This window comes from Canis lupus, chromosome 8 (assembly GCF_003254725.2).
Source record: "Canis lupus dingo isolate Sandy chromosome 8, ASM325472v2, whole genome shotgun sequence".
In the NCBI taxonomy this organism is placed as follows: Eukaryota; Metazoa; Chordata; class Mammalia; order Carnivora; family Canidae; genus Canis; species Canis lupus.
The window spans coordinates 65326978-65351077 of NC_064250.1; the positions used below are offsets into that span (position 1 = coordinate 65326978).

The 24100-nt window shown below is 42.9% G+C and overlaps 1 protein-coding gene and 2 long non-coding RNA genes across 6 annotated transcripts in view; 1 reads left to right on the forward strand and 2 right to left on the reverse strand.

Moving 5' to 3' along the window:
• AK7 (adenylate kinase 7) overlaps positions 1-24100 on the forward strand; it is a 76662-nt gene that overhangs the window by 45150 nt on the left and 7412 nt on the right. For 3 of the 4 annotated variants that reach the window (XM_025442946.3, XM_049113452.1, XM_035719885.2), the window contains 9 exons: positions 1089-1177; positions 2596-2686; positions 3541-3618; positions 4489-4638; positions 8809-8937; positions 10388-10514; positions 16725-16853; positions 17420-17488; positions 23797-23994. In XM_025442946.3, the coding sequence (XP_025298731.3) occupies positions 1089-1177; positions 2596-2686; positions 3541-3618; positions 4489-4638; positions 8809-8937; positions 10388-10514; positions 16725-16853; positions 17420-17488; positions 23797-23994 (1060 nt within the window). The remainder of the gene's footprint in view (positions 1-1088; positions 1178-2595; positions 2687-3540; positions 3619-4488; positions 4639-8808; positions 8938-10387; positions 10515-16724; positions 16854-17419; positions 17489-23796; positions 23995-24100) is intronic. The other variant, XM_035719884.2, reaches the window with a different exon arrangement.
• LOC125755613 (uncharacterized) lies at positions 2201-10456 on the reverse strand. Its single transcript, XR_007412542.1, has 3 exons — positions 10248-10456; positions 8782-8886; positions 2201-4145 (listed from the first exon to the last, which is right to left on the reverse strand). It is a non-coding gene; the product is annotated as an uncharacterized LOC125755613 (long non-coding RNA).
• On the reverse strand, positions 13479-20649 carry LOC118355495 (uncharacterized). Its single transcript, XR_004818056.2, has 3 exons — positions 20083-20649; positions 18573-19332; positions 13479-13544 (listed from the first exon to the last, which is right to left on the reverse strand). It is a non-coding gene; the product is annotated as an uncharacterized LOC118355495 (long non-coding RNA).

Sequence of the window (24100 nt, forward strand, 5' to 3'; positions counted from 1 at the left end):
AACTGATAAATCACTGACCTCTACCTCTGAAACCAATAATACATTAAATGTTAATTAATTGATTGTATTTATTTGTTTTTTAAGATTTTATTTATTTACTCATGAGAGACACACAGAGAGAGGCAGAGACAGAGGGAGAAGCAGGTTTCTCACAGGGAGCCGGATACAGGACCCAATCCCCAGACCTGGGATCACGACCTGAGCGGAACGGAGACGCTCAACCACCGAGCTACCCAGGAATCCCAATTAATTGAATTTAAATTAATAAAAACCCCTTAAATGGTTTCCCAAAATCCAAAATATCTTACAATATTCATCTGCTATGGTCCCCACTCCTACCTCTTTCACTCTTGAAAAGCAATTTAAAATCATCTAGTACCTGACAGCTTAACAGTATCCAGACTGTTTCTTTACTGAAATACGTAAATGCAGCGAAAAGACAAGGATTTGGACTCTGAAGATCAGGGTTCAAATCCAGGCTCAGCGAATCATTATTTGTACAACCTCTTGCATTTATCTACTAAGCATTTCATCTATGAACTGATAATAATTACCCCTGACCCATGGAGTAATTTTAGACTATCAATCTCATTTTTTTTTTGTAATAATGGAACGTGTCATGCATTTGAAAGCATTTCATTTCTCTGTAGACACCATTCAGATGACCACTGGAGATCACCAATGAGATTGTAGACTTCTTGAAAAGTATTTCAGTCCTGAGGTTACACTATTTCTCTTACTAGGATTTTTTTTTTTAATTTAAATTCAACTTGCCAACATATAGTATAACACCCAGTGCTCATCCCATCAAGTGCCCTTTTAAGTGCCCGTCACCCAGTTACCCCATCCCCCAACCCACCTCCCCTTCCTCAACTCTTTTTTTTTCCCCTTCCTCAACTCTTAATAGAATTTGATCAGCAACGTAATCTCATCAGAACTGATTCTCAAAAATCCCCTTTAGGCGATGACTTCACAGACAGCAGAGTCTTTTGAACGCCCCTTACTATAGCTGTGTGTAAGGTGTAATAGACAATTAATATATAATTAACATACAACCAGAGAAAAATATGCTTTTGCTTTTCTTTCAGATAGCTTGGTTGGGTGAGGTCCCTGCATTACCAGTGTTTGGAGATGGAACAAATGTAATTCCAGCAATTCATGTTCTTGATCTAGCAGGGTAAGTGTTTTCCGGCTAGGACTTCCCCGAAAGTAATTGACTGATATGTTTGTGTTTAAGTGAACACTTAGAGAGCACCTACCAAGCTCCAAGACCCTTACGTGTGTCACTATTTGTTCTTCATGACAATCCTACGCACAATGTCTGGTTATTATCTCTGTTTTGCAGCTGGTGGAATAGTATCCACCATCTAAAAGTACCGTGCTTCGGATGACAAGTTCAAGTTCATCTTTTAGAAAGTTTATCAGCAAAATAGCATGTCTTCCGATTTTGGAAAAGAAAGAATTTGTTACATGCATTCTGGGGACCTTTGTCCTGGGTAAGCTTGGTATATTCAGCCTACTGACTTAAATTCCAGAAATTAGACAGTGACCTCTATCTAAACCAAAGCGTTTTTTTGTTTGTTTGGCAATTGTGGGTGAACTTGAACTCCTATTTTTTTACACTCAGAGTATCCCAGCAAAAGGCTCCAGGTAGGTCTGAAGACCCTCTTTCCTTGTAGACCTTGACTTGGACACTGTGTCAAAGAGAGGGTTTGCTATATTTGTGGTTTGTCAGTTCCACACTTCAGGTTCCAGGGACTTTATTCTAACACCCCCATGACTCCCCTGCAAGAAATGAGCAGTTTTGGCACTTCCCTGAGATTCTGGCTTCTAGATTCCACTGGTGGCTAGTAAATTAGTCATCCACAGGTAGGTTTACAAATTTGCTGGGAAATAATGAAGTTTAACCTTCAAGACCCACCCCTGCATAAGTCTCTTCCAAGGCCCCAAATTTAATTTTTATGATTTTTCTTAAAGAAGGGTCCTCTAAATAATATAAGCTTCAAACTCCAGCCAGCATTTAACACTGGACATGGAGGAGCTGAAATGTACCCTTCTTTCCCGCAGAGATTTTGCATTACCTTTTCAGGTTTTAAAGATGTAAAAGAATCTTTTACATCTTTAAAGTAAGTAAAACAAAATACTTAGCATTATTTCTTAACATCTTTCTTCCAAAGAGATAAATCAGAGTTCAGGGGTCCTGAACTGGCTCATTGGAAGAGCATGTGACTCTTGATCTTGGGGTGTGAGTTTGAGCCCCACGTTGAGTAGAGATTACTTACATAAATAAAACTTTTAAAAAATCAGAGTTCAATTGTTCCTATTACAGAGGGACCCAAGCTCCTTTCGGTCGGATTTTTTCTAATAGGTTGCTTTAAAAAGAATTATTTATTTACTTAAGTTATCTGTACAGCCAACATGGGGGCTTGAACTTTCCCAGCTTCTCCATCAGCAGAGATCATTGTCCCAACCCTAACCGTGTTGGAAATGAAGTGAGATGCTGTCTGGCCCCTGGCAGTGGTGATCAGTGGATTGTACTTGACTCCGTCCCTTTTGCTTTTTCCCTCGGTGATGGTTTTTCCTGGTGGGCTGCAGAGTGATACAAAACATAATAGACCACGTGCCGAAGCTTCATTACCTGGTTGCCGTGGACGAGTCTGTTCATACCCTGGAAGACTTGGTCAAGGTACTGCTGTTCCATCCCATATTTGATGGCTTTTCTGAAAGTGTGTTCGTCTCTAAAATATTGCTCTGGGATTGGGTGTGCTAACAAGACTGGGGACTCCCCAAATGGAATATTCTTAAAACCAAAGTCACTGTCTGCATTTGCAGTGTATGTGTTGGGATATTTACAATCAAGATGGCCTTTCTGCAGTCTGTGCCTGGAAGGGAACAGGAGAGACCGCTGTGGGACCAAGACACACACGAATCACATGGAAGGGTTACTAAAATGTGTACTGGACACTTGCTCCAAAATCCTGATACGGTCAGGTTCCCCAAACCTACTGGCAGATTCCAGGGCCTCTAGGTCTATGGGAGCTGTCTCTCCAATACAGGCCACTTGTTATCTTGTAGCCCTGCTGGTCCATCAAGTGTGGCCTTGCCCTGACTGCCCCCTACTCATCTTTAACATTCAGCTCAGATTTCATCCTCGGAAAACCTCCCTGCCTCCTTCCCACATCCTGCACAGGCCAGGCGCCTCTTTTCCCAGGGGCCCCTCTGCAAACTGCAGAGGGATCCAGCATAATCATCTGTATACTCAGGCTGACTCCCTCCCTTTCAGACTGAGAGTCCCTTGAGGGCAGGGATCGCCCCCTGACTCATCTCTGTTTCCAGTCCCTCCCTGACTCCTGGTGGTGAACTTGAATATTTGCAAACGAAATGAATCAATATATACCCTCAGGGTATTCCTCCTCTGTTCAGCCAAAAGAAAAAAAGAAAAGAAAAAAGAGATTATTTACTTATATTGTCATTCATTCGAGAAATTGTGTATTAAAATCTTACAGGCAAACTATAGTATTTCTATTTTTTCTCCAACAGTGCATCAGTAAAAACACTGGCCCTGGGAAAATCCAGAAAATACCCAAAGAAAATGCTTTCCTAACCAAGGACTTAACGGTAAGTAGATAAGAGATTCTTTTCCCTAATGTATTGGTTCTTGAGGGATTTGGAGTCAGAATAGCTGGCTTCCAGGTTCATCTTTGCTCTTCCTGCACAGCTAAACATTTTCCCCCAAAGCAATTTCCCCTTCTCTTCTGAGAGCTTCTGTTTCTTTTCTGAAAAACCCTCAGAGGTCCTGGTCAGAAGATGTATTTGAAAACTGTTTGATACGTAAATGCTTTACAGACAGACACTGGATGTCCTTCTCTTTGGCCTCCTTGTATAATTCACACAGGAACCTGGGATTTCTGATCCCGTTACAACAGCTTTTGTCAGCAGTGTGCCCTTTGAACTTGCTTTAGGACATAATTTTTTTTTCTTTCTAGGAATAAATTGCATCAAAACACTACCTTTGAGAATGCTTCTGAAAGGACTAGTATCACTGGTTGCCTCCGGGGAGCAGAGCTGGGTGGGTGGTGATGGGGGTCACAGAGAATGCTTTCCTTTGTATTTTTTTCTTTTGGATTTTGAGCCATGAGATTCCACTATTCAAAGAATAGATACAATTACAATTTGTTTAAAAAAAAAAAAAAGATGAAGAAGCCTTACACTAGGGCTTCCAGCATCTTCTAGCTCTTTGAGCTGCTTGTCTGAGAACCAAGATGCTGCCCATCCTGACGCAGACGTGGGGTGAGTTTGGAAGTGTCACAGATGCCCACAAGGGGTGCTCGGTCAACACCATTGTGGGTGCCACCATTGACTGGCTTCCATGTTTTGTGAATGTATATATTTTTCTTTAATAGCAGCGATTTGGGTCTGTTATAACCTTCAAGATGAAAGAAAATCTCAAGATGATTCTCCAATCTCTAATATTCCTTTATCTCTTAGCAAGAATGCCTTGACCATTTACTGGTCAACTTGAGAATGGAAGCACTTTTTGTGAAGGAGAATTTTAACATTCGCTGGGTTGCCCAAACAGGATTCGTGGAAAATATCAACAATATCCTCAAAGAGTACAAGCAAAGCAGAAGATTATTGGTAACTATAACGATTTCCTGTTTCAATTCAACTTAACGATTTCGTTTCTTGTTTTAAATTCTGACTTAAGCAATGTGGATGAAACTTTTAGTATAATCACACCAATGAAAATATTTTCTTTTTCAAATGTGCCAATTTCTAAAATCAAGTTCTTTTTAAAATATGACCCACTTGGGGATCCCTGAGTGGCGCAGCGGTTTAGCGCCTGCCTTTGGCCCAGGGCGCGATCCTGGAGACCCGGGATGGAATCCCACGTCGGGCTCCCGGTGCATGGAGCCTGCTTCTCCCTCCTCCTGTGTCTCTGCCTCTCTCTCTCTCTCTCTGTGTGTGTGTGTGACTATCATAAATAAATAAAATTAAAAAAAAAACAAAACAGAATTACTCTCCTTAAAAAAAAAAAATATGACCCACTTGTCCCTGTCTAACCATCTGTAAGTATATTATATTGATTCTGTCAATCAAATATTAAACATTTTAAAGGTAACACAGATAATGACTGTTATGTTTGACACAAATTGAACACAATCTTAAGCTCAAGGCTGACTGCCACAGCACTGTCTATATACAGAAAAATAACAGGTGCCTCCTGGCCTGTTTCAGCCTGGGTTACCTATGGGTCCCGGGATCGAGTCCCACATCGGGGTCCCCGCAGGGAGCCTGCTTCTCCCTCTGCCTATGTCTCTGCCTCTCTCTCCATGTCTCTCATGAATAACTAAAATCTTTTTTTTTTTAAACATCAAACTCTTCGGGATCCCTGGGTGGCGCAGCGGTTTGGCGCCTGCCTTTGGCCCAGGGCGCGATCCTGGAGACCCGGGATCGAATCCCACGTCGGGCTCCCGGTGCATGGAGCCTGCTTCTCCCTCTGCCTGTGTCTCTGCCTCTCTCTCTCTCTCTCTGTGATTATCATAAATAAAAAAATAAAATAAAATAAACATCAAACTCTTCAAAGTAGATGTGTTTATCTCCACATTATAGATGATGAAACTGAGGCTCAGAGAGATTGAGCAATTTCTTCAAGGTCCCACAGCTAATCAGAGATTCAAACTAGCTGGCATGCAAACTTAGCTAGAAGAGCCTAACTGAAGCGTCTTCACACCTCCCTACCTGAAATCAGGTATATGTAGCCCTTGCCCAGGACCATGATTTATCCCAGGGAAGTATCCCAAAGATAAGAGTGGCTCGTACGTGAGAACATGTGTTGAAAACTATGGGAGACCTTATGAGGAACAGGTGCTATCCTAACCATAGCTACCACTGTGCATGGGAGGCTCCATATGAGCAAGAACAGTATCACCATTGTGTCCTAAGAACCATATTCTCCTGAAAAACATGCCTAGTTAAGAGTAAGTAGAAGATGTGCCTCTCAGCAAAAGAACAATGATTTCTTTAAGCATCTGAGATACCCATGGTGGCTGTACCTGGAGCCTATCCTGAGACGCACAAGACCCAACTCAAATGGTGAAACTAGTGTTGTCTTCTGTGGGTCAAATGTAAATCAACACAGTTAAAGTATAAGAACAAGACACCTTAATAAGTAAATAAATAAATAAATAAATAAATAAATAAATAAAACAAGACACCTTAAAGAGATCTCATGGTTCCCAATTAACAAGACTGGGTAGACCATGATAGAGGGAATAAGCACATCTAAAAAAAATTTTTTTAAGATTTTATTTATTTATTTGAGACAGAGAGAGAGAGTGTGAGAGAGAGAGAGAGAGAGAGACCGTAAGAGGGGGGTGGAGAGGGAGGGGCAGAGGGTGAGGGAGACTCCCCGCCAAGCAGGGAGCCTCATGCGAGGCTAGATCCCAGGAGCCTGGGATCACGACCTGAGCTGAAGGCAGACACAACCAACTGAGCCACCCTGGTGCTCCAAGCATCTCTGATAATTGAACAGTCTATACATCCCTGGGGGTATTGGTCATGTAAAAGCATAGGACAGGAAACTATAGAGGGTAAGGTAGACAGTGCCATACCAGTGACATCCCAAAACATGGAGCCTTAAGCCAAGGGCTTCCGCGATTCCGGGTCCTTTAGCAAGGCAAGCTGGTCCCTGCTGAAGACTGATGCATCAAGCTAATGTGACTGGATGCCATTAAGTAGCCTGTTCCTCTAACTCTTCATGTTCCACATGATGCTCATCAACAACCCTCCATGCCTGTTTTCTCCGAGGGAGCATATGTACCAGACAAGTGCACTTGGAGTTCTGAGTTCAGTGGGAGTCATACTTCTATTTTTTAAAAGATTTTATTTATTTATTTGAGAGAAAGAGAGAGAGAGAAAGAAAGCATGAGCAAGGGAGAAGGGCAGAGGGCAGAGGGAGAAGCAGATTCCCCACTGAGCAGGGAGCCAGCCCCATATGGGGCTCGATCCCAGCACCCTGCGATCATGACCTGAGCCAAATGCAAATGCTTAAGCAATTGAGCCACCCAGGTGCCCCAATACTTCTCACTATTAAGTGGATCCACTGTCATTCTGTTTTTTTACCTGGCTGAGGTGCGCCCATCCCAGGAGACAGATCTGCCATCGGTGTGTGGACAAAATGGTGCTAGTGAACATGTTCAGTAGACAGGGGACCTCAGGCTGTGGTGAACACACCAGGTCCACCAAGGAGCACAGCCCTGCCTATTGGGACTCAAGTAGTTTGAGCTGCTTTCTCAGACACCTGCCCTCCCCTGCCCGCCATCTTGGTCATCATCATCACCCCAAAAGTGTCTCTCACCAGTTAAGATCAGTCATGTTCACCATTGTCATCCAGCACCGCCTGCAGTGTGCCTGCTTATTTCCTTCACAGCCTTGGTCCCTTCATCTGTCAAGTGGTGGTAATAATAACTACAACCAACTTTGTGGCTCAAGTTAGATAACTTTTAAGCGCATGGACACTCTGCCAATGGGAATTCTTCCCATCAGCCTGATTTTTGTTATTAATTTCCCTTACAAAGTACGAGGCCTCAGTTCAACTATTGGGACCACATTGAAAGAAATGACCACTAGCAATTTTTTAAATTCAGTATTATACATTTACTCCCTGGTTTTGAATGTCACAGAGCTTCTGGAACATTCAAACAAGTTTCAGCAGAAGAAATGGTGGGGCTGTTTTTTTTTGTTTTGTTTTATTTTAATGAGTATATTTTTTTAAAACTAGAAAAAAAATACTGTGCTAAATAGTAAAGTATGATTAAAGATCCAGTTAGTCCAGAAACAAGATTCATGAGGCATAATCTAAGCCGCCACACACTGGACCAGAAATTCTATGTCTTTGTTGTCTTTATAAGAGTAATATGACTCATATGTGGAATTTAAGAAACAAAACAGATGAACAGAGGAGAAAAGGAAAAATAAAATAAGATGAAATCAGAGAGGGAGACAAACCATAAGAGACTCTTAACTCTAGGAAACAAACTGAGGGTTGCTGGAGGGGAGGGGGGTGGGGAGATGGGGTTACTGAGTGATGAGCATTAAGGAGGGCACGTGACGGAATGAACACTAGGTGTTATATAAGACTGATGGATAACTGACCTCTACCTCTGAAATGTTAACCTCTGTATGTTAATTAAATTGAATTTTAAATTAAACATTTTTTAAAAAGACTAATATGGTAGTATATAGCACTTGAGTACATTTTTTTAAGAGTATATTTATTTATTCATGAAAGACATAGAGGCAGAGACACAGGCAGAGGGAGAAGCAGGCTCCCTGCTGGAGAGATTGATGTAGGACTCGATCCCTGGACCCCGGGATCACACCTTGAGCCGAAGGCAGATGCTCAACCCCTGAGCCACCCAGGTGTCCCTACACTTGAGTACTTTACTTTTTAGTACTTTTGGGGCCGTTCCTAAGTACATCTTGTTGAGTGTTGTGTCCCCCATGGTTGGTCAGTGCACATAGTAGGTGCTCACTAAGTACCTGCTGAATGAATGGACATGAATAGCCACTCCCTGATGATGGGACAGCAGCATTGTCCCAACAGATTGAGCTGTTGGGACAATGTGCCACTGACCACAGAGGCTGGCAGTGGAAGAATGACTCTGGAGACTTGAGAGAAGAGCATTAGCCCACAGGATCCAGAGACATTCAGAAAAGACCCCCCCTTCCCCTGAAATAAAAAACACTCTATCGAGCCACAGATTGTTCATGACTTACTGTATGGTCCTTATGCTCCTTCTGCAGCCGATCAAGATTTGCATTCTTGGTCCTCCTGCTGTGGGAAAATCCAGTATTGCTGAAGCCTTGTCAAAGCACTACAAGCTGCATCACATTAAATTGAAGGATGTTATTTCTGAAGCCATAGCAAAACTGGTAATGTTCCTAACTACTTCACTGGGAATTTTTGTATCTTAAAAATACTCTCCTTGGTCTTGTAAGAAGGAAGCCACTAATTTTAGGTGGCATCCTGCAAAGAGATTTGTTATTTTAATTGGATTTTGTTCTTGGCCCCAGTTATGAAAAGAAAGCATCCCACAGAACTTTCCTCTGGGAGATGGAAGCATCTTTCATGGGGTGCCCTTGAAATTTAGTCTGTCTCCAGCTGTTGCTAAAAAATATATCTAGTATTCTCTCTGTTGACTGCACATTTTTAGTTAGTTTTTTTTTTTTTTTTTTTTTTTTAAGTAGGCTCCACACCCAGAGTGGAGTCCAACTTGGGGTCTGAATCCCCGGATCAACACCTGAGCTGAGATCAAGAGTAGGATGCTTAACCGACTGCCCCACCCAGGCACCCCAATTTTTAGTTTTTTTTTTTAATTCTTGATGTACATTTCTCAGAATATTATCAGACTATTTATTAACTACTTTTTAAAAAAGGAAACTATTGGGGCACACCTGCATGGGTTAGGCGATTAAGCTTCCAATTGTTAATTTTGGCTCAGGTCATGATCTCGGGGGTCATGAGATTGAGCCTCAAGTCGGGCTCTGTGTGGATGTGGAGCCTGCTTAAGTTTCTCTCTTTCTTTCTCTCTCTCTCACTCTCTGACTTGCTCTGGCCCATCCCCTGCCCATTGCATGCACATGCACACTTTCTCTTAAAAAAGAGAAAGAGAGAGAGACTATTTTCTTAGAGAAGCTTTCAGTTCAGAGCAAGACTGAGAGGTAGGTACGGGGATTTTCCATATACCCCCTGCCCTTTGCATGCATAACCTCTTGTATTATCAGCCTCTCCATCAGAGTGGTTACATTAGTTACAACTGATAGATCTACGCTGACACTTGGTTATCATCCAAGCCCATTGTTTACTTTAGGGTTTTTTATTGGTGTTATACATTCCTATGGGTTTGGACAAATGTATAATGACATGTATTTACCATTATAGTATCATACAGACTAGTTTCACTGCCCTAAAAATCCTCTGTGCTCTGCCTATTTATCCCCCTCCCCATCAACTAACTGCTTTTTATAATTTTATTGGAAACGGTAGCTACTCTGATACATTTCCTTCAATGGTTACTGATAGTCTTAATTTCTACAAAATGTGTTTTCTTCAAGTAAGATAAAACCTGCCAACTAGAAAAGTGTTGATTCTTAAGCAGTCCTGGTGTTAAAACAGAAATGGATTCTTCTAAAATAGAGTAAGAAAAACCTCGAGGCTCTCATCCATCTTTGTAGATACTCACATCCTGACAACTTGCACAATGATTGGGTGAGCGTATTCCCTATTCAGGCACCAGCCTTTTTAGGATCACTGGCTAGGTAGTTTGCGAGTAGCAGATCCATGGAGGGCATCATCCAATTTAAATATCCCTGTGGTATGTAGGAGGCGATTGTCACACCTAAGGATGAAGGGGAAGAAGAAGAGGAAGGTGAAGAGGAAGAAGAGGAGAATGTGGAAGATGCGCAGGAGCTCTTGGATGGCATCAAGGAAAACATGGAGCAGAACGCAGGTAGCACACATGGCACAGGCTCAGTGGTTGAGCATGTGCCTTTGGCTCAGGTCATGATCCTGGGGTCCTAGGATTGAGCCCTGCATGGGGCTCCCTGCTCAGCGGGGAGCCTGCTTCTCCCTCTCCCTCTGCTGCTCCCCCCCTTATACGCTCTCTTTCTGTCAAATAAATTAAAATATTTAAAGTAATAATAGTAAAAGATCAAATGTGTAGTCATAAATAGTTTGTAAACATCAAAATTCATTAATTAAAAGGCAAAGGATAAACCAGGAAAAGATATTTGCCACTAATATGATAAAGATTTAATATCCTTCATATATAAAATGCTCAGGCAAGCTAATAAGAAAATCATTCAATCCTCAATAGAAAAAAATGGGCGAATAATGTGGAGCCATAATTTCTGCAGGAAGAAATACAAATAAATGGAAAAATATCCTTACTCATTTGGTAACTTCAACCAGTTTGTTGAACAAACTCATCAGAGTGAGATGTCACCTTGAACACAAACCCTGGACTCATTCTTTCCCTACCTGTGGACAGAGTTTCAGGCTGGTTCCATTGCAACTCCTAGATAATAAATAAGTAGTCTTTTTGTTTAGAAGAAGTCCATTCCAATCAAATAATTGCAAGCTGGGTTGTAAATTTAGATATTTCCAAGGGACCTTGCCACTTGGCAGAAAAACAGTCAGGAGCAATTATTCAGAAACTAAAACCATTTCATTCTGATAGTTAGACAGTTGAGATCCTCCATCAAACTGGTTTTACTGGGATCGTCTATAGAGTTGTCCAACATGCGACTTATCCAACGTAGTTTCTCCCCTTGCCACCCTCTCAAGCACGTTCGGCTTCTTTCCTCTTACCTCCTCTTTTCATCTTTGCTGGTGGCTGTTTCTGATCTTCCGGGGATGGGCTGGGCAGGTGGGAATCAGGGAAGAAGGTTAGAGGTATAAGCCAGCCCTGGGTGACAGAGGGCCCCTTCCTAGTGTTGTCTTTCACAGACCCTGCCCTGGAGGACTCCCCCACTGCATTCCTTCGACCACAGCTCTTGACTGCCCTCCCCATCTCTGGTCTTCTGGCCTCAGCCCTTCGTTCCTACAGGTGTCCTCTCCCCAGCCACTCACCTTCGAGAATTCTAGTCCCTCTACACCTTCCTCTGAAGTCAGGGTGCCTCTTCCCCTCTTCTTGCCCAGGACGCTCTAGTCTGGTTTTTAGGGGTAGAGAACATAGGCTTGCATCACACCCTGGATGTCCACTTAAAGCAGGTGGCTGATTATCTGTGGCTTGGTTTCTGCTTTGGTATGGGCTGGGCCGGGAAGAAATGGAATTGAGAATCCCAGAAATGCCCCAGAGGAAAAGGAAGGTACACGGAAAACCCAGTTTATGGTTTTAAATTTTTTTAATTAAAATTATTTATTCATTTATTTTAATTAAGTAGGCTCCACACCCAATGTAGGGCTTGAATTCATGACCCTGAGATCGAGTGTTGCATGCTCTACTGACTGAATCAGCCAGGTGACCCTTTTGTTTTTTAATTTTTTAAATGTATCTTTTAAAGATTTTATTTATTTATTTGACACACAGAGAGAGAGAGCATAAGTAGGCAGAGCAGCAGGCAGAGGGAGAAGGAGAAGCGACTCTCTGCTAAGCAGAAAGCCCAGTGAGGGACTAGATCCCAGGGTCCTGAGATCATGACCTGAGCCAAAGGCAGATGCCCAACTGACTGAGCCACCCAGAAGCCCTTAATTTTTTTTTTTTAAGTAATCTCCACATCTAACATGGAGCTTGAACTCACGAACTTGAGATCAAGAGTAGCATGCTCTACTGACTCTAGGAAACCCAGTTTAATACTTTGAGATAAAACATTGCCTCTGCCTCACCTACGAGATACTTGGGAGCTGTTATGCTGGTTTTTTGTTTTGTTTTTAAAGATTTTACTTATTTATTCATGAGAGACACAGAGAGGCAGAGACACAGGCAGAGCCTCCCTGCAGGAAGCCTGATGTGGGACTTGACCCCAGGACCCTGGGGATCACGACCTGAGCCAAAGGCAGATGCTCAAGGTGGCTCAAGGGCTGAGCCACCCAGGTGCCGGGTGCTGGGTTTTGAGATACTAACAGCATCCTGGGTCCCACCCCTCGGGGGAGGGGAAACAACCCGAGATAAGACATCCTGCTGTGGGGACACCCATGGAAGGAAATCTGGCGAGGCCACATTAGAAGGCGGAAGGCTGGGGTTTTCAGGAATCTATAGGTATACACAGCCATGTGTATATACCTCAGGCCTGAGGTGTAAGGCCAGAGCAGGGCCCTGGGAACCGTGAACAATGCCACCCCAAGGGAACAGGGGGGGACATCTAGGATCCAGACTAACGGGATGAGACAAACACTGGACAATATTTATTGGACCGAGACTTATGTAATTGATCTTTGCAAGAACTGCAAAATTGTATGCAAAGTGTCCAAGTGTGGAAAAGGACGGTGTGAAGTGCCAACAGGGCTTTCTGTGCCCGCCCGACAAGGATTCCAGAGCCGAGCCGAGAAGGGCCTGTCCCTGGCAGGGGGACTCTGTTCTCCCCCACCCCCTAACCCCCCCGCCCCCGATGTAAAGAGAGGCCCCTGGGTCGGAAGTGTCTGCGTTCAGGGGCCATAGGAAGAGGGCAGAGGAGGTGGCCTTTGGCCACCCACCTGCTTCCTATAAGATTGGAAGAGTTCATTCCATTCCCTTTGACCTTAGGAAGGTCTTTTCTTTTCTTTTCTTTTCTTTTCTTTTCTTTTCTTTTCTTTTCTTTTCTTTTCTTTTCTTTTCTTTTCTTTTCTTTCTTTTCTTTTCTTTTCTTTTCTTTTCTTTTTTTCTTTTCTTTCTTTTCTTCTTTCTTTCTTTCTTTCTTTCTTCTTTCTTTCTTCTTTCTTTCTTTCTTTCTTTCTTTCTTTCTTTCTTTCTTTCTTCTTTCTTTCTTCTTTCCTTCCTTCCTTCTCTTTCTTTCTTCCCCAAGTTTGTCCTCAAATCCTTCTCATTCGTATTTACCTGAAACTAGAACATGGATCTTGATTATTGTGTTTGGACAAAACCAGACCTTTGAACTCACAGCACAGACCTCCAAAGGAATGTCACCGCCCAAGCAAGGACACAGAGGGTAGCTCACTCTCCCCTCCCGTGACCCGATTTGTTACTAAACAACCCTAACGATTCCAGCGGGACAGATTTCACAATCCCGCAGTGGGCACCTCCGTGTCCTGACAATCCATTCTGGCCCAGCCCCTGACCATGCGGCCAAAGCAGGGGCTCGCCTAACCTGGAACGCACCAGTTGCAGGTTCCTTGTGCTCACTTTTTTTTATTTTTATTTTTTTTTCTTAATTTTTATTTATTTATGATAGTCACACAGAGAGAGGCAGAGACACAGGCAGAGGGAGAAGCAGGCTCCATGCACCGGGAGCCCAACGTGGGATTTGATCCCGGATCTCCAGGATCGCGCCCTGGGCCAAAGGCAGGCGCTAAACTGCTGCGCCACCCAAGGATCCCCCTTGTGCTCACTTTATGTGTTTCAGAAGCATTGTGGGATGAATGAAACTGGTTGGTTGGCTTCCGGGTGGTCATTGGACTGGTCTTTGAACCTTTCTGTGAGTTTGAAAATAAAAATCGGTAGGGAGAAGAGGGAGGATATATGTAAATGTGCCAAGTTCCTCGTGTTTATACTGTGCATGGATTTTTTTTTTTTTAAGATTTTATTTATTTGAGAGAGAGCAAGAGAGAGAGGATAGCAGGGGGAGCAGCAGAGGCAGAAGGAGAAGCAGGCTCCCCGCTGAGCAGGGAGCTCAAGATGTAGGGTTTGACCCCAGGACTCTGGGATTAGCACCTGAGCCAAAGGCAGACACACATGACCTACCCAGCCACCCAGGTATCCCTCCTCTGCATGGATTCTTTTAAAACCTTGGATACACCTATCTATTTTTGAACCGTGTTTTCATAATTACGAATATGGATTAAGATGAGCATTTTAAATATTACTTGAATGTGAAAGATAGACTTAGAATAAAAAAAAAAAGCAGGTGGTGTTTCAAAGGTTCTGTGTTCATTCATTTCAAAGCAGAAGTGACAGTTCCCTTCCAAGGAGCTCCACACTACCAAGGTCATGGGTGCATGTCTTGGAGGTCACACTTCTCTAGAGAGAGCCACTTGGGCTTGGCCCTTTGTGTACTCACATTCCATAATTATCAGAAGCTGCTGCTAGAGGTCCCTTCTTGCATCCTGAACGCGTCAGCTCTGGAACAAACAGGAACAGATAGCAGAGCTCGCTGCCTGAAATAAACCGAGGGATGCATGGAGGTGCCTAAGCTTGATTTCTGAGTATGTATGTGCCTTTGCCTTTGCCTCAGCAACAGAGCCTTAGAAAATCGGAAATAGACTGCTTAGATAACACTGGTCTTTGAATTTTGCTGAATCCGACTTTTTTTTTTTTTATTTGCCTTTATTTCTTTGCACCACTGTGAACCCTACTGGGAAAGAATGTCAAATCATTTCGAGGAATTTCATGATGTGAGATAACTCCTTTGATTTTCTTTTCTTTTCTTTTTCTTTTCTTTTTTTTTTTTTTGTCTCAGCCCTCACATTTAAATTTCTGGAAGACACAAATAGTTTTGAATCAGTGTCTAATGAGTGGTGTGGCAATGAAAGGTAGAAGAAAGTGGGGGTGTTTTAATTACATCATTTTATTGAATTAATACAGTGATTAAAAGACACCAAAAACCTGGGCTCCTGCTTGGGTGGCTCCGTCAGTTAAGCATCTGACTCTTGATTTCGACTCAGGTCATGATCTCAGGGTCAGGAGATCGAGCCCTGTGTTGGGCTGTGTGCTGGCTGTGGAGCCTGCTGGGGATTCTCTCCCTCTGCTTCTCTCTCTCTCTCAAAAAAAAATTTTTTTTAGAAGAGACCAAAACTATTTTACATTGTAGACACACTGATAAACTAAAAGTATGTTATGAAACTAAAAAGAAATTTGTAGCTCAATTACCCAAACTTGCTAAACTCACGTGCTGTAATGCATTCGTTAAGCCATGTAAGGGCGGGCCGTGTCTCAGAAACTGTAGTTGTTTGATGATTATGATAGAACAATAAATGAGTATCCTAGTGAAGCTGCGTCCTATTGTCCTTTAGCCATTGGGCCAGTTTAAAAACAGACTCCTCCCTCCTCCATGATGTCACGCCATCGCAGGAACCCAGAATCCAAGGCTGGAGAGGGAACTATGTAGTAGGGCCAAGGTCGAGAATGCGGATTTGGAGAGACGGGGGTGGAAAGGGTGTTCTTTCCCGCAGCTTTAAAGAGAATAGTGCCTTTGACAGATCAAGCTTGACTTTTACTTTTACTTAATGTTTTAGATTTTTATTTTTAAGTCATCTCCACCCAACATGGAGCTTGAACTCATAACCCTGAGATCAAGAGTTGCATGCTCTACCCACTGAGCCAGTCAGGCACCCCAACTGTGATTTTTATTCTAATGCAGCAAATATTTATTGCTATTATTACACTATTAATAGGTCGTGTGTTGACAACACATGAATACTATCTCACTTAAATCTTATAATAGAAACATTTATTGCTATGTATTGAGGCTATTATTACTGTGTCTTAAGGCTATAAGCCTATGTATTGAGGCATAATATCAAAACAGAATTTAGTGAACCCTGCTGAGAAGTGGGAGCACTCAGATGTCTCCACTTGCTCCTTGTTCAGCTTCACCAGGAGGTTGTGACTGCAGAAGAACCAGGAACTGCAGACATCAGTAATTGCTTCTGTTCTTTATTGCAGATGAGCTCATTGGATTCTCCTATTTTGCTGTCACATTAAAATTCACAGATCTTGTTTAAAATACAAAACCACGTATTTTTAACTTTAAGGGAAAATAAAGGATTTTCAGTAGTAACTTTGCACAACAATTTTCTTTTTAATTTTTTTAAGAAGATTTTATTTATTTGACAGAGAAAAGAGAGAGCCCAAGTAGGGGGAGCAGCAGGCAGAGGCTTCTGTCTCTGCTGGGAGCCCAATGTGGGGCTTGATCCCAGGACTCTGAGATCATGACCTGAGCCAAAGGCAGAGGCTTAACTAACTGAGCCACCCAGGTGCCCCCCACAAAACAATTTTTGAGATGACTTTGAATGTAACCCCCATGTAGAATGTGACTTCCTAATAATATATTTTTTTCTTTTTTGCCAGGCCGACTAGAAGATCAATATATAATTCGATTTATTAAAGAAAAAGTGAAATCTATGCCTTGCAGGAATCAAGGTTATATTTTGGATGGATTCCCAAAGACCTATGATCAAGCTAAAGACCTGTTCAATCGTAAGTTTAAGTGTTCTCTTTATTTTTATTTTTATTTTAAGATTTTATTTATTTTTTCACAATAGACATAGAGAGAGAGAAAGAGGCAGAGACACAGGCAGAGGGAGAAGCAGGCTCCATACAGGGAGCCTGACGTAGGACTTGATCCCGGGACTTCAGGATCGCGCCCTGGGCCAAAGGCAGGCGCTAAACTGCTAAGCCACCCAGGGATCCCCCTGTTCTCTTTATTTTTATTAAACTTTTCTTTCTTTCTTTGTGTAAACTCTACCTCCAACATGGGGCTTGAACTCACTACCCCAAGATCAAGAGCCCCCTGCTTTGTGGACTGAGCCAACCAGGTGTCCCTCCTTCATTTGAGTGTTTACATTCAGATTAGTTGCAATGTATCATCGTAATACTCAGTTAAAAATTGAAAATCAGAGAGAGACTGTGGCTGAAATACATGCTTTTCTATTTATGGTTAGTTTTCATCAGTGACTTCTAGTTAAAATATTTAAAATTTTTTGCCATGCTGTCTGTACTGATAACATGTAATAAACACAACGATGTAAATTTTGTTTTGTTAGAAGAAGATGAGGAAGAAGAAGAAGAAGTCAGAGGCAAAATGTTGCCCTTTGATAAATTAATCATACCTGGTAAGTTTAGAGTATTTCTTGAAGGTCATATTTAAAAGAATGCTATTGTATACCTGAACCATCTTTTAGCAGATCTCTCTCTCTTTTAAAGAAAAAAGGTACAGCGATACTCTTAAACAAAATTCTCAAACTAGAGAATGTATGGAGGGCACACATCAGGAATACCAAATTCTGAAACGGACAGAAGCCCCTTTGAGAATGTTCTTTTCTGCTGCTGCCTCCAGGAACAAAGCACAGGGTGGCCGGTCCCCTGATATCTTGACTTCAGAGTCAGTTGGCAAGACCACCAGGGACTAGACCCTTCCTACTGTTTTAGGTGCTAGCCATGCCATCATCTGCTCCCTCTTTCCCAAATCCAGGATTGAGACTGGGCAGGTGCAGAGCTTCTAAGTTCACTATTCTTGTAAATAGACATTGCACAATGTCCTCTTGGAAGTAAAGTGTAAACAATTTATTCCATGAAAAAAGATTTGCTGAGTACACGGCAGTCATTTCTTGTGACCTTGCCTTGAACTTTTAAAGTTTTTTTTTTAAGAGTTTATTTATTTATTCATTAGTGACACAGAGAGAGAGAGAGAGGCAAAGGGAGAAGCAGGCTCCCTGCAGGGAGCCTGATGCAGGACTCGATCCCAGGATCCTGGAATCACAACCTGAGCCAAAGGCAGACAGACATTCAACTACTGAGCCACCCAGGGACCCTAAAGGTTTTTTTTTTTTTTTTAATCTTTATTTTAATCTTTTAAAAAAATTTATTTTATTTTTAATCTTTATTTTAATCTTATTTATTTATTTATTCATTTGGGAGAGAGAGAGAGCATGAGCAGGGGAGCAGCAGAGGGAGAGGGAGAAGCAGATTCCCTACTGAGCAGGGAGCTGGATGCGGGGGCTCAATCTGGGACTCTGGGATCATGACCTGAGCTGAAGGGAGATGCCCAACTGACTGAGCCACCCAGATGCCCCTAAAGTTGTTGTTGTTGTTGTTTTAATCAGTTTGCATGCAGTATCATCATAGGAAACACAAAAACAGTTTTTTTCAGCAACTGAGCCCAAGGTGATCACTTGGGCAGCGGGGATCACTGCTCACCTACGTCAGAGTCCCCACAGGAGTGAGTGTATGGCTGTTATCCTCTCCCCTTGGTCCAGGAACAGTTTTCCATGGAGCTTCTGGCAGCACTGGGGACCACGAGAAAGCAGTCATCCTCGGGATGGACACTTAGGGTTGTTTGCCTGGGGGCCCTGAAGCCTGGAGTGGGAACTTGCAATACCAAAGGGGTGGGTTGTTTGGGAGTTCCATTAATGTATGCATTGGGCTCAGAGAAAGTTAAAAAGTAAAATTGATTAAATAACACAGTCCTGTCTAGTTTATAAGCATCTATCACTTCTGGGCAACATTCATTCATTGCAAATCCCATCGTAAATCCTCACACCCTCACTGGGGCAGTGAACCTGACCATTCATTGGTCCTGTGCTGGGAATTGCACAAAATAGGAACTAGTTGAACCTTTGCACGGTCCTGCCAGGCCGGAGTTACTCCCATGGTTACCTGATCCAGAAGCCAAAGCCCAGAGACTTACCGAACGCCACTGCTCTGGTAAATGGAATGGCTTAAATTCAAACTCGGTTTTCTCTTTGCACTGCCTCCAAAACACAGAATTAATGAAACCCCTCCAGGAAATGGAATCACAAGTGTGCAACGGTAAAAGGTTCTTAACCTTGATCCACTGGGATGCCCTCTCTCTGTTGGATGTGGTCCAAACGTGTTGAACATGTCCTCTGTTTGGAATGTTTAGTTTGTTCCTAGTAAATTATCCTCTTTCTGGAAATTGTCATTATTTTCTGTCTTCCTGGAAGAAATTAGAGGATTGCCTCATTTGTAACTGTGGGATTTTAATACAGGGATGTGGCTAAGTGAGAACACAAGAGGTTAATGCCATTGAAAGGAGGGTTCCCAGAGCAGGGGGGGGTCCGCACCATGCTGTCGCGTGCGGGAAGTGCCAGGCTTGCTCAAGAGGCAGGAAGAAGCAGGAGGGATGTCTAGGCCATTGCCTTATTGGAGTTTCTGTGGGAAAGGCAAGGCGGGGCCAAGTAAACAGTATTTTTTAGAGGATTGGCTAGTTTGAGCCAATTCCAGTAGCTTTTGCTCTCTAGTTGCCTGGTACCTGGCTCTGGGATGATTTGAGGCAGGGTAAATATTGGCTTGGTATGTGTGACTTATAAATATGGAGTAAAATCTTCAAAAAAAAAGAAAAGAAAAAGAAATAAATATGGGGTAGTCATCCTGTATATGAGGGGCATGATCCTGAGTAAGTAGTGGAGTATCTTTAGGAATTATCCAGTCCTGAAAAGGGCAGTCTCCCTCCAGGTCTGTAAGGCTCCCCTGAAATCAGAATATCATTAGATATAGAAAATAACATAATTAATACAAGTCTCCATGCTTGACTTGAGTGACAAAACATTTGAATCTATGGTGATGCAGTTATAGGTGGTATTATCTCTCCTTGATAAACCATTGCATTTTACAACTGCTGCTAGCCTGCATCCAGCTCAGTTATTTTCAAATCTCCTCACTGAAGTAGACAAGATTAAAGTTATACCTGCTTGGGGTGCCTGGCTTCGCTGGTAGACCACACCACTCTTGATCTCAGGGTCATGGATTTCCACATTGGAGATGGAGCCTACTTTAAGTATAAATAAATAAGTACATTTGTGCCTGCTTGATGAATATGGAAAAAATGTTTTAAAACACAGATTTTGGGGGCACCTGGGTTGCTTAGTTTTTGAGCATCTGCCTTCAACTCAGGTCATGATCCCAGGGTCCTGGGATCAAGTTCCACGTCAGGCTCCCTGCAGGGAGCCTGCTTCTCCTTCTGCCTGTAACTCTGCCTCTCTCTGTATGTCTCTCATGAATAAATAAATAAAATATTTAAAAAACAAAAACAAAACCCCACAAATTTTCAGGGGCACCTGGGTGGCTCAGTTGGTTAAGTGTCCAAATCATAATTTTGGCTCAGGTCATTGATCTCATGGGTCATTAAGTCAAGCCCTGTGTCAAGCTCAGTGGGGAGTTTGCTTGAGATGCTTTCTCTCCCTTTCAAGTAAATAAATCTTTTTTTAAAAAAAAGTACAGGGCAGCCTGGGTGGCTCAGCGGTTTGGCGCCTGCCTTCGGCCCAGGGTGTGATCCTGGAAACCCGGGATCGAGTCCCACATCGGGCTCCCTGCATGGAGCCTGCTTCTCCCTCTGCCTGTGTCTGTGCCTCTCTCTCTCTGTGTCTCTCTCATGAATAAATAAAGAAAATCTTAAAAAAAAAAAGTACAGATTTTCATATCACTCTAGATAGTCAAACACAGTGACCTCCTTGTTAAGTACAATCTTACCAAGCAAAAATCTGTTACTTGCTATTTGTAGTTAGCCAGTACAAAGACAATAGATGTTCCTATATTTTAAAGACTTATTTATTTGTTTATTTGAGAGAGAGCGCATGAGCAGGGGGAGGAGCAGAGAGAAAAAAAGAATCCCAAGCACACTCTGAGCTAAGTGGGAAGTGAACATGGGGTTCAGTCTCACAATCCTGAGATCATGACCCGAGCCAAAATCCAGAATTGGATGCTCAACTGACTGAGCCAGCCAGTAGATGTTCTGAATAATTATCTTGAGATACTGCAAAATCCTGAAGTTCTGTCTGAATCATAAGAGAGAAAGGACTTAAAAAAAAAAAAAAAAAGAGAGAGAGAAAGGACTTTTAATATCATCTGGGGGCACCTGGCTGGCTCAGTCAGTACAGCACTCAACTCTTGATCTTGGGATCATGAGTTCAAGCCCCACCTTGGGTGTAGAGCTTATCAATCAATCAATCAATCAATCATCCATTGGGAAATATATTTCATCATGCTAAAATTCTCTGAAAGTTGGAAGCAAAATACATCACTCAGTGTTCATAGTTATTTGATTATTTGGAATCTTCCTTCTTCCAATCACTGGGGAAAAGAAATACAGCCTTGTATTTTTTGTTTAAGATTTATTTGAGAGAGGACACAAGCACACAGAGGCAGAGGGAGAAGGAGAAGCAGACTCCCCACTGAGCAGGGAGCCCGACAAGGGGCTCAATTCCAGGACCCCGAGATCATGACCCAAACCGAAGGCAGATGCTTACCCTACTGAGCCACCCAGGGACCCCCAGCATCATATTTTAAAATTCTTAGATTACAAACAGAATTATTAATTTTTCTTTTTTTTAAAAAAGATTTATTTATTTATTCATGATAGAGAGAGAGAGAGAGGCAGAGACACAGGCAGAGGGAGAAGCAGGCTCCATGCCAGGAGCCCAATGTGGGACTTGATCCTGGGACTCCAGGATCGCGCCCCGGGCTGAAGGCAGGCGCTAAACCGCTGAGCCACCCAGGGATCCCCCAGAATTATTAATTTTTCATCTAAATGCCTGGCATCATGGAGCTTAACTAGATTCAAATTCCAGTGATTTTATGGACATATTTTCTTTTTAAAGATTTTTTTATTTATTTGAGAGAGAGAGACAGAGATCACGACAGAGATAGGGAGAGAAAGATTGAGTGGGGAGGAGAGGGAGAAGCAGGCTCACCGCTGAGCAGGGAGCCCAACTCTGGGCTCAATCCCAGGATCCCGGGATCATGACCTGAGCCAAAGGCAGACGCTTAACCGACTGAGCCACCCTGGCATCCCCATTGACATAATTTCAATCTAAATACTATACCAGCATTTTGGAGGTCCAGCTACCTCCTCTCCTTTTCAAAATATAGCCATTCATGAAAATCAAATGATCAAAGATGAGCATCTAAACTAAATGAAAATAGGTCAGAATAGTGGCAGGATCAGACTACCAATTATGAATTTATTGGATCTTTCCACCAGTTCTGTCCTCAACCTTTATTTTCATTGTTCACACGAAGCAGATGGTACCAAGGGGTGTCCACTTGCCCCATGGGCACATTCTGCTCTGGGATCTGCTCAGTAATACTCTTCTTTTCTCACTCACTCAAAAAATCTTGTTAGAATGCATTTGAGTGAAAGTGGCATTTATTAGGTGGCAAACTAATACAATTTAATTTATTAACTTATTTATCTTTAAATGTTCCAATAAAACTTGATTAACAAAATCAGATGATGGGCCGGATTTGGCCCACGGGGAGCCAATACAATCCTAGGATAAAAATGAAAACAGTCCCATGCTTTGTGACTCTTACAGGTAGCAAGTTATTTGGGATACACGTGGTTAATGATCGGGGCACCCACGTACTCTGACCATGTTGAGAACACCTGAGAATAGTAACTCACCTAGAAAGTCTTTTTCACTGATGTGCACTTTAATCATTCGTTCACTCAACAAATGTCCACTGAACTTATACTAGAAGCTGGAGGAACAGCTGGTTTCATAATTTATTTTTAAAAATATGTTATTTATTTATTCATGAGAGACACAGGGAGAGAGAGAGGCAGAGACACATGCAGAGGGGGAGCAGGCTCCATGCAGGGAGCCCGATATGGGACTTGATCCTGGGTCTCCAGGATCATGCCCTGGGCTGAAGGCTGCGCTAAACCGCTGAGCCACCAGGGCTCCCCCTTCATATTTTAAAAGAAAATCATAGGTGGGTGAAATGATCCCCATCATTAATCTGAGTCCCGCGTCAAACATCAGATAAGTGCTGTGTTAAATGGAAGGCAGGTGCTTCCTAGCCAATTGCAGAAAGTGAGAAGAGAGCTGGATCCTTGGGGGATTACATTCCCAAGGGGAGTCCTTGTTTTTATTAATTTGCCAAATTGGCCATCAGTTCACCCAGCTGCTAGTCTCTGGCAGCCTTGGGTGCTGTGCTGGCAAGGAGGTGGGGTGGGGGTTGACGAGGAGGTGGTTGATGTCACAGGGTTATCAGAGATGCACTAATTCTGATTTCTGCTGCTTTTACTTACTGGATTTGTTTTTATTCAATGATTAGATTTGCTACTAATTGTCATTAGATATTTGCTATTTCTAGTTTCTGCTGCTTTTGTTAAAAGGAGGGAAGGAAGGAAAGATAGAGGAAGGAAGAAAGGGGGAGAATAGAAAAATAACAGATCTCATAAAATACTATGGCCAATGGTTGGGCCTCATAGGGGATGGTGTCTGGAAATGTCAGTGATTTTTATCTATTTATCCTCCATGAGAGGCAGCAAGAAGGCCAATTTGTCATGAGGTCCAGGCTGGTTACCAGACATTTCAGGTAAGCACTGGCCCAGCCACGAGCACCTGCTAGTCAGCCCTTTCATCTGTGGGTTAATTCAGGAGCCTCTCTCCCTTAGAGTTCGTTTGTGCGCTGGACGCCTCGGATGAGTTCCTGAAGGAGCGGGTGATGAACCTTCCCGAGAGCATCGTGGCGGGGACCCACTACAGCCAGGACCGCTTCCTCCGGGCTCTGAGCAACTATCGGGATCTCAATACTGAAGATGAGACGGTCTTGAACTATTTCGATGAAATTGAAATCCACCCGATACATATTGGTATGAAATGAACCCAAGACTAAGGTGAATGTGAAGAACCACTGCCAAGTGTCAGGACCCCCAGGCACCCCCTGGTGCATGCCTATCATAGGGCTGACAGGGTTGG